The sequence below is a fragment of the Grammomys surdaster genome, unplaced genomic scaffold, assembly GCF_004785775.1.
Source record: "Grammomys surdaster isolate TR1022 unplaced genomic scaffold, NIH_TR_1.0 144, whole genome shotgun sequence".
NCBI lineage: Eukaryota > Metazoa > Chordata > Mammalia > Rodentia > Muridae > Grammomys > Grammomys surdaster.
Window position 1 is genome coordinate 8,377,705 of NW_021604602.1, and position 10,843 is coordinate 8,388,547.

A 10,843-nucleotide genomic window follows, 5' to 3' on the forward strand; every position below is an offset into this window, starting at 1 on the left:
CTGGCCCCTCCCATCCTCAGGCCTGGCCCCTCCCATCCTCAGGCCTGACCTCAGGTCAACCCGGCTCCTAGCCAGTGGGCTTTGCTGAGCTGGTCTGAGCCACATCCTCAATGCAAGTCTACCAGGAGGACCTGGGGCCTGCCTGTTCCTACCCTAGCCTTCCTCCTCTCTGTCCTTCCCAGGAAATCAGCTCCATCCTGAAGGAACTTCGACGCGTACAGAAGCAGTTAGAGGGTAGGTGTGGCCCGGACCTAGGGCAGGCAAGAGTAACCTCAAAGGCTTATAGCTAGATTCTCAATTGGTCTGACTCCTTGGCCTGCTTCTTCTTCCAGTCATCAATGCCATTGTGGACCCCAGCATGAACCTCGACCTACTGATGGGAAACAGGGCTCCTTCAGGGTCTAGTCAGCCAGGACTTGGGAAAGCCCGGCCAGCAGCTCAGAGCTCAACTTCACCTGCCTCGGTGGACACCTTGCTGCCAGCCCTGCCTCTCAGGAGCTTCCCACAACGGGCAAACTGCGGGCCCCCCGGCCTCCCGGAGCCTGCCTTCCTTCCTGATGCTGAGAGGTTTCTGATCTAAGCTGTGAGGCAGGCAAGGCCAGCCTTCTCATGCACGTGTGTCCTGTGCATCCATCCCATGGCCCACCTGCTTGGCTGCAGGTGGTTCTCTGTGAAAACCCCATATGTGCCATAACCCCACGGATGGGTGCCTCCCATTCCCAGCCCCCTCTTCAGCCAGCCCCCAAACCACTTCATCCAGCTCATGGCTACCCCACCTCCACAGGCCTCCTAGCCTAGCCCCTGGGGTGTCCACTGCCAAGGGCCAGATGGTGAGGCGCCATATTCACCTCCTGTCAATCACCATTGTTTTTGTCAGTAGCTTTAAAGGAAAGAGTACTTTGCTCCCTTGCAGGAACTCCCAGGCCCGGCTTAGGTCCAGCTGCAGCCTGGGAGGCCCTGTCTCATCCCTGTGTGCTGGCTTGAGGCCAGACAGAGAAAGGAGCTGGACCCTGGGGCCAGTCAGTGCCAAACACAGAAGCTGGATGAGCTTGGCATGTCCCCAAACTGTCCAGGAAGGAGGCCACTTGCTTTGTGGCTCCCACTGAGTCCACGGCCGCAGCTGCTGCAGAGTCCATCAACCTGGGCGGATGAGTGGTTCACGGAGGTATTTGGGGGAGAAACCCCGCGGCTCTAAGCCCTTGGTGCCAACACAACTGCCAAACCCACTGAGTTTGGGTACTGTCCCAGCAAGCTCTCCTGAGTGGATTCATCCCAACTAGAGACCCTGGGCTTCCTTACAGTGGGACTGGGTGTAGCTGGGTGGGCCAGCAACCCCATTGGTTGTGGTGAGTGCTTTACCATAGTGGCAGAAAAAGAGATTTGGAAGCTCCTGGCTTTGTAATCTAAACCATGTACCAGCCCCTGCTGTCCCAGGTGGTATGGCAGGGAGTGACCTGCAGCAGGCTCCTGTGGCCTGATCCATTGTGGAGGCCTGGCAGGGACAGGCCCGCTACTGGTTATGCTTTCTCAGGATTTGTTCAGCTGGGGCCTGTCGGGTGAGCAGAGTGTGGCTGCCCTGCTGCCGCCCCTTGCTGATGCTTCTGGAGGCACTAAGCCAAAGAGCCCGTCAGCTGGGATGGGACGGGGAGAGCTCCTCACCGACCAGGCTGGCATGGGACGGGGAGAGTCACTCATTGACCAGGCTGGCATGGGTATGCTCTGGGACCTGCCTGATGTTTGTGTGAGTGTTGCTCCTGAGCAGGACCTGGAGAGAGGTAGCTGGGGCGGGGGACCCAGAGCCTTCGAGGTAGCACGGGTCTCCCTGTTTACACTTAGCTGATAGAGTCATGCACGGGTCCTGTGTGCCTCTGCCCAGTCCACCTGATGTTTACGTTTGTGTGTGTGTGTGTGTGTGTGTGTGTGTGTGTGTGTGTGTGTAGCCTGCTGTCTGTCTGGAGGAGGTGCCAGCTCAGCCTGTTGGCTGCTCCCCCCGCATGTCCCGCACATTGCCCACAGCCTGCCCCCCTACAAGTAAACGGCTTGTCCTGCAGAGTCCATGCCTCCCACCCCTGGTCATCACTGTGTAATTTTTTTTTTTAATGCACAAATTGGTGTTCCTCTCCACATTTGGTTCCTCTGTCACTTTAACCTTCGACCCGGCATCGGTACTGTACCTGCCTGGCTTCTGAAGGTATCTCTGTACATTGTTCTCAGGCGGTCTTGTGGATGTCTTTCAGAAAATGGTTATTTTATATGATTTGTCATGGAATTTGTTCTAATAAATCATTCCTCCACGTGGCAGCACACCAGTGTCTGCCGCCTTGGCCCTTTTCTCTGGGGATGCTGTTGGGTGAACGTCTCCTCAACACAGGAGTCTCTGTAGGCTCAAGACACCAAAGGCAGCAGGTGTGGTGGCATGTGCCTTTGATCCAAGAACTTAGGAGGCAGGGATATCTGTGTCTGAGGACAGTCAGGGCTACATAATGAACTGGTCTTTAAAAAAAAAAGTATTGCCGGGCGGTGGTGGCGCACGCCTTTAATCCCAGCACTTGAGAGGCAGAGGCAGGCAGATTTCTGAGTTCGAGGCCAGCCTGGTCTATAGAGTGAGCTCCAGGACAGCCAAGGCTGCACAGAAAAACCCTGTCTAGAAAAAAAAAAACACCAAAAAAAAAAGTATTGAATTCAGATGTTGCCACCAGGTGGCACCCAAAGCAAGGAACAGCAAGCAGATGTTTGCCTTTCCCTAAATTATGTGAATTAGTGGCCTGCTATATTTTCCTATGCACTCCGTGCTTGCCTAGTGCCAGTGGGTCATCTGGACCTGGAATTACAGATGTTATCCACCGTGTGGGCTCTGTAAACCAAATTCAGTCCTCTGCAAGAGCAGCCAGTGCTCTTAACCACAGAGCCCTCTCTCCAGCCACAGTTCCTCACTTCATTACAGAGCAGAAAGCAGAGCAGAGACGGGGCTGAGCTATCACCTCCAAAGGCCTCTGCTGTTCTGCCGCCAGGCCCCACCTCCTGAGCTCCCACTGTTTGACCTTCCAGGGTCCAAGGAGCTAAGTACTGAGCCCGTGAGGGAACAGTCTAGATTCTAAACCATAACAAGGAGTCATGGGGTGACAGGATAAATCATCCTCTCACCTTCAACTGGGGAAAAAATGCAAAAAAAAAAAAAAAAAAAACCCAACAGCTTTCAGATAGGAGACAACAGGCAAAGCAGGACTGTGATCCCCTTGATCCCCTTGAGCTGACAGCTGCCCTCTACTGCATGAGAGGGCAGTTACTCTAGACGTGGTCCTGATGCTGAGCAGAGACAGATCACCACAGCAGGAAGAACTGAGCAGCTTCACTTTGCAGAACCAAACAGGCAAGATGTACGTGAGAGTGAGCAAGCCCTGGGCTGCACAGACTGGCCATAACCTGCGCCTGTGGGAGAAACTGCAGGTGCTAAGGAAGCAAACACTAAGCAGGGCAGAGGCTGCATGTCCCTTGAGACTGCTCCAGGCCTGGGACTGTGTCATCACTGTGTAGAGAAGAGAGAGCTCATGACACACAGGATGTGGGCCTTGGTGTAGGGATAACCTCTGTGTACTGTATGGAAGCATCACCTGCCAAGGACTAGCCAGGGACTGGGAAACCATAGAGAGGCAGCACAAAAGGCGGCTATTTAACACACACACACACACACACACACACACACACAAACCTGCAGAATAGAAAAGCAGCTTTTCTATCTGATCCTCAGGGGACGGTAGCTGTTGTCTTTCCCCAAGTGTAGCATGATTCAGGAGAAGGGTTAGAAGAGAGTATATGTTACAGGCTAGACCCAACCTTTACGTTGGGGAAGCTGTGCTTCCACCCGTAGCTGGAACATACAGAGCCCATAGGGAGGACATAGAGTAGCTGAATTCAGTCCACAGAGGTGACAGGCCACAAGAGAGGGGTCCAGCATTTGCTGAGACGCCGCTCCTAGCTGGTACCTCTGATGCCAACTACAAACATGGAAGGCAGAAACACCTCTTTGTAAACTGAACGGGAAGGGGTGGGGCCGGGCACAGCACCAGCTCTGACTGACAAAGACACAAGAAGAAATCTGAGCATAGATGAACTCCTGATCAGGTAAAAAAATGTTTAAGTAATGTTTAAATGCTAAAAAGGGGGGAAAAAACTGGGTATGAAACACCATAGATGTAAATAGTTTGAGATTAGCAAAATAAAATCCTTAAAGAGAGTTAAATACACTAAAAAGAATAAGGCACGGGCTGGTGAGATGGCTCAGTGGTTAAGAGCACTGACTGCTCTTCCAGAGGTCATGAGTTCAAATCCCAGCAACCACATGGTGGCTCACAACCATCTGTAATGATATCTGATACCCTCTTGTGGGGTGTCTGAAGACAGCTACAGTGTACTTACATATAATAAATAAATAAAATTTAAAAAAAAAAGAATAAGGCACACAGGGATGAAAAAGAATTTAGAGAAAATTAAATACAGAAAAAGATACTAAGTTTAGAAGACAATAATAGAGAAATAAATAAAGGCACATAGAAAATGAAGTCTCTGAAGGAAAAAAAATAGATAAAAATGTTTTACAAGGTGCATAGAGGCTAAAGAAAATAAATGAACACAGACAGCCATAGAAATGCTGAGTTTAGATTTAAATATCTAGAAAGGAGGGAGAGAAAAAGTTTTCAAAGGAATGAGAGAGAAAGAACTAAAGGAAAGTCTCCAAAGGAAAAAGAGAGTAAAAAGGAAATATTTTCCATGTAAAAAAGCAGAAAATACTTTAGAAGGGGGCATTTAGACCCCATATGGTTTTGCTTTGACTATCAGCATAAAAATTATATGTTCGACTATGATTACAATTTTATATATCCCCTTTACATGAGATCGGAATAAAACAGACTTAGAGAAGACTGAAAAAAATTACATGCTAGAACAGAGACAATAGAACAGAAATTAGAGGATTCTTTAAATCAGAATAAGGAATCCTCAGATGATCCAGAACCTACAATGGCAGTGGAAATGGCTTGTCCAGATGAGAAAAATCCACCAAGGCTTGAAAGATTAGCATGGCCCCCCCATAGAGATGCAATATACTGAGCTAAAAATCCAGAGTCTGTTTGGTGACGCCACCTTAGAGCAGTGACACATAGCTCATGTGTTTCATTTTGTTGATTTTGAACAATTAAAATATGTATATGTGCTAATGTATCATACAACTGTTAAGTGTTCGGAATTCCAGGGGGCTTCTGCCTTGAGTTCTGAAAGGAACGGATCTCACGTTCATTAGAGATGGTGGCTACCTTGGAGATGCCTTTGCGGGGGTTGGGGGGGAGCGGGGACAGATGACGCTTCTTCAACGCATGTATCCATTAGAATACAACGATATTCTAGACACTATGGCATAAAACAGTCACTGGCACAGCTCACAATCTTACAGGATAAGCAGCTGTAGGGAGATCTAATTATGCTTTATTTTATTTGAAATTCTCATAATCTTAATGGTGGATAGCCTTCTGAATGGTTTAGTTAAACGATAAGACACCCCACAGCAAGTTCATATCGCAGAAAACAGCCTCGGCTCCTATCCGTATGGCATTGCCCAGCCAGACTTCCACAGAGTGGGACCTACTCCTGGGCTATGAAGATAGATAGCTTAGTGTAACAAGCTGAATAAGCCCCTAGCACTGCCATGATCTGTTATTTTTTGCTTAAAAAAAAAAACAACAAAAAAAAAAACAAGTGTTAAAGCAAGCATTTCCCCTATGTGCTGGTGCTTCACAGAGAAAACCCAGCATTGCAGGTCCTGTAGGACCTGTGCTTCTGCTTCTCGTCCCATTCTCCTGCATTCTCATTCGGTGTAGAGCTCATTAACCTTCTTTACACAGTACACCAGGGCAGCCAGGGCTAGTGTGCTGTGCCATCTCTTCCTGTGCAGGTCATCCTCCAGAACCAGCATCACTGGTGTGGAGGAGGTGAGCATGTACAGAGGCAGGCGGGACAGTTTATAGGCATCATACTCCAGCTGGTACTTGCGGCAAGGGTCAAACTGCCAAGAGATCCTACAGAGGGTACAGCAGTCCAGGCTCAGCATGCCAGTGGGCAGGGAGATGTAGTGGAAGTGACCCAGGAGGCAGTGCCAATGGGGTGAAGAGGCAGGCAGTACCCGCTAACATGGCCATCTTGGACAGGTAATTGCCTACGGTGATCCAGCATGGCGTCTCATCTCCAATTCGGGTAGGCTCTATCACAATGTACTTGTACTGAGTTTCCAGCGCCTGCTCCAGCTCATACACTCACTCGTCCTGGGCATTCTCCCCGCTGTAGATTTCACGCACCATGTAGCAGTCTGTAGCTGACAAGCTAACCCTCTCTTGGGAGCCGCGGCCCGCCCATACCCAGAAGCTACCTTCCCCATGGAGCCACCTTGGAGACCCTAATTATACGATAAAAGAGACGGTTAATAAACAGAAAGGGGTAACAATGACCCCCAGAGATAGATCACATAGTACTTTATTAGCTTTAATTGTTTTAAATGCTAATGAACAAAAACCAACCGCTGCTGAGGGACATTTGATTATTGAAAATAACTGCTGAAAAAAAACAGCCTGTGTATATTAGGGATGTCTGAACCTCAGAAGAGAGGGAAGGAAATGTGTTGCGTTGGGGAAGAGGTTTTGTCCTTGTTTCAAAAGGAGAAGAAAAGCTGTGGATTCCGTCCAAATTAATAAACATCAGATTTGACTGGAGAGCCCCCCATGAAGATCCTGACTGGAGAAAGGAAGAAGGAAGCAAAGAAGATCAACAAAGCAAACAGAGTATGTTCTGATCCCGCTACGTGGGAACAACTCCAAGACTGGCTGGAACATGAACATGTCTCCAGCCAAGACTTCAACTAAGCATGGCCAATAAATCGTGTTGGCTACAGAGTCCTCAGGACTTCTCATGCCATCCTTTCAAACGGCATGGATGAAAATGTATATTATAGTTTGGTTATACAAGAAAGACGGATGCCTTACTCCCTCAAAAAAAAAAAAAAGAGCAGAAAATCATCTTTAACTGCTCTGCACACACTGCACATTCCGTACATGTGTTAATGCAGAAACGTATATTACCTATGGAAGTGTATATGTTTACAGGCACCAGTGAAGTTAAAATGGCCCTGACAAGATTCATCTCGAAGACGCTGCAGAGGATGCTGAGCTGCTGAGACATATTCCACCATCCTGCCTGACCCTACCTCAGATGGTCTCAATACTGTTTACTGAAAAATCTGGGACATTTTCAAAATGGCTAGCTAGATTGTCCAGCGCCACAGACTATTCCAGCCGGGACTTCATTTAAGCCCTGACATTTCACAATACATGGAGACCGAACTGAAAATGGGCAGCTAGCTTTCTTAACACTGGCCAATATCCCACATTTCATTGCCCCCCAAAAGAAAACAGAGCTCCAGATAGCAGGAAGCAATTTTAAGAGAATGACACGCCATTCCCAAAAAGCAAGGTGGATGATTTTTTGGTCATTTGATGGGTGAATTGTTAATCGTCTTGGTCATGAAGGAAACAAGAAGAGAGGTCTAGATTCAGGAATTTCTCTTTCTTTTTCTTTTTTCCTATCTAATGCTAAAAAAATGGTGGAGCAGATGGGCTAAAAGGAAAGGAGGGATACAGGAATGATAAGGGTAGATTATTGAATCTACTTCTAAATTAAAGACCATTAGCAAGCCAAATATTTTACGTTTGGTATGGACTTATATTAATACAGATTTAAGATTATATCTTGCTACTATATAATATATATATATGTGTGTGTGTGTGTGTGTGTGTGTGTGTGTGTTTCTTTTTTTCTTTCTTTTTCTTTTTTTGTTTTTTTCGAGACAGGGTTTCTCTGTATAGCCCTGGCTGCCCTAAAAATATATTTTTTTTGGATGTTTTCTGTTTTTTGTTTGTTTGTTTGTTTGTTTTTTGTGTTTTTTTTTGAGACAGGGTTTCTCTGTGTAGTCCTGGCTGTCCTGGAACTCGCTCTGTAGATCAGGCTGGCCTTGAACTCAGAAATCCGCCTGCCTCTGCCTCCCAAGTGCCGGGATTAAAGGCGTGCACCACCACTGCACGGCTATATATATATTTTTCAACTCTTGTTTAAGATATTTTACCTATTACAACTTATTTAAAAATGCAAGTTTTAGTCCTTTTGAATGCTGCTATCGCAAACCGTTTTCGATAAGTAAGAAATGCAGTTTAATAGTCAACTGAATTTATTGGTCATGTTAGATACTAGTTTAGCTAATTATAGAAATAAGCTCTATTTAGCTTCTTATAGATGTTTTCAAAGATAAGCAGATAGTAGATAGAGACAGGCAATTCAGATATCCTATAGGTAGATGGTCTTCAAAAACCTCAGAGATCTACAGAATATGGCATTTTAAAATGTTTCATTTTTAAAAAAGCTTTTCATGACAGTGAGACACAGATGATGAGCATTCAGGAAGCCCTATAGGGAGGAGTTTGCTACAAATGTGGCAAGCTGCCCCTGGGCAAAAGCCTGCCCTTGCCTCAACAGCAAACACCATGCTGTCCAAACTGTGAACACACAGGGCACAGAAGAAGCCGAGTACCAAGCTTTGTCAGGACAAGGTAGGCAAGTCCTTCAAGATTCCTGCTTCACAGAAAAAGTTGTCAGATATTTTGGGCCAGACGGCTGAAGTTGATCTGCATGGGCACAGAAGAACGTCGGGGCACTGGCCAGGCAGCCGGCAGGCTCTGTCATTTCTATAGTTTTGCAAGCTGCTTACTCTTGCATCTCCTGTTTAGTCAGGTAATATTTATCCTTCTCGAGTCTCTGATGGGGTCGAAGACTAGATAGTTACAGTCTCAAGATTAAGCTGAAATTGTTTAGGATTTAAGAAAACGATTTGAGGTCAAAGAAGATGTTTTGAGGTTGGTAATGCAAGTCACCGTAGAAAGTGATTTACATACAGAACCTTGGACTCACCAAGATTGGTTAGATAATAAAACACTTTATCCAACATTGCCAAATGCATGTAGTTTTCATAATTGTCTTATTATATATAGTTTATTGATGTTAGAGAAAGAGCCTTTTATTGGACTAAACGAAGAGATGTAGGTATAATCTCTTGTGTACTGTGTGGAAGCATCATCTGTCAATAAAAAGCCTGTAGCCTACAGGAAAGGGTGGAATAGAGGGTGGGATATCCAGCGGGCACAGGGGGTGGGGAGGGAACTCTGGGAAAGAGTCAGGCACAAGAAAATGCCCCACCCAGACTCAGAGGAAGTTGGACATATGAAACCAAGGATAAATAACCAGCCATGTGGCAGACATAGAATAGTATAAATGGGTTAGTATCAGTTAGAAGCTAGTTGGGGAAGAAGCCTAACTTGGCCTAGGCATTTATTCATAAATAAAATATAGCCTCTGAGTCATTATTCAGGAACTGTGGTGCCCAGGAATTCTGGGATTTTTTTCAGAGGGTATAAAAGTGCTAAAGCCCCAATAAGCATTGTTGGTGGCTGACGGTCATTGGGGGGACGGGGGTTGCAGCTTGTTAATAGTCATACTCAAAGAAGAAACAAGAAGAAAGAAATTAGATTCACCTCTCTCTCTCTCTCTCTCTCTCCCTCCCTCCCTCCCCCCCCATCCTTCTTTCTCTTCTATCTAATGATAGAGGGTGAAACCAGGGACTAAAGGGTAGGAGAAAGAACCCACAGAGTTCTATGCAGACCAGCTACAATGGATACTTAAGTTGAAGAGATGGCTCAGCAGTTCAGAACATTTACTGCTCTTCCAGAGAAGCAGTGCTCAGTTTACAGTACCTACATAGAAGCTCACAATTGTCTGCTAACTCCAGTTCCAAGGGATTGGATGGCCTCTTCCGGCCTCTAAGATCACTGACGCATGTGGTGCGCACACAGGCAAAACACAGAAGATTCTAGGAGACTCTTGGGGATAGAGAAAATAAATTCTGTACTGTGAGGTGGCCATGAGCCTTTAGGGGCAAGGAACAATCTGGTGATTTAAATGTGAAGTGTCCCTGTGATGGTTTGTATATGCTTGGCCCAGGGAGTAGCACTATTAGAAGGTGTGACCCTGTTGGAGTAGGTGTGTCACTGTGGGTGTGGGCCTCATCCTAGCTGGCTGGGAGTCAGTCTTCCATTAACAGCCTTCAGAGGAAGGTGTAGAACTCTCAGCTCCTCCTGAGCCATGCCTGCCGGAATGCTGCCATGCTCCCACCTTGATGATAATGGACTGAATATCTGGACCTGTAAGCCAGCCCCAATTAAATGTTGTCCTTATAAGAGTTGCCTTAGCCGGGCTGTGGTGGTGCTCTTGGGAGGCAGAGGCAGTCGAATTTCTGAGTTCAAGGCCAGCCTGGTCTACAGAGTAAGTTCCAGGACAGCCAAGGCTACACAGAGAAACCCTGTCTCGAAAAACAAAACAACAAAACAACAACAACAACAACAAAAACAAGAGTTGCCTTGGTCATGGTGTCTGTTCACAGTAGTAAAACCCTAAGACAGACCCCCCAAAAGGCTCCTAAGTTGAAGGCTTAGCCTAGTGGAGAATGAATCATAAGAGTGTTAACTTCATCAGTGACCTAATCCACTAGTAAGAGTATACTGAGCAGGCTACTACAAGGTATAACTTGTTTGGAGGAGGAGGTCACTGGTTGCATTTGAAGGACGTGTGTTGCCATCCCCCTCCTGGCTGCATGAAGTGAGCAGTATTCCTGTTGTTCCACCAGACCTCTGCCATGGTGTCTGCCTCACCATAGACTCAGAGACACCTCTGCCATGGTGTCTGCCTCACCACAGACTCA

General features: G+C 46.8%; 1 protein-coding gene and 1 pseudogene across 3 annotated transcripts in view; one reads left to right on the top strand and one right to left on the bottom strand.

Annotated features, from left to right (window-relative positions):
* Positions 1-2,306, top strand: part of Cep170b (centrosomal protein 170B) — a 24,924-nt gene extending 22,618 nt beyond the window's left edge. For all 3 annotated transcript variants that reach the window (XM_028764544.1, XM_028764543.1, XM_028764545.1), the window contains exons 18-19: positions 183-234; positions 333-2,306. In XM_028764544.1, the coding sequence (XP_028620377.1) occupies positions 183-234; positions 333-580 (300 nt within the window). In that variant the 3' untranslated portion in view covers positions 581-2,306. The remainder of the gene's footprint in view (positions 1-182; positions 235-332) is intronic.
* A 3,551-nt stretch (positions 2,307-5,857) lies between these two features.
* LOC114618671 lies at positions 5,858-10,819 on the bottom strand (annotated as a pseudogene).
* Positions 10,820-10,843: the final 24 nt, after the last annotated feature.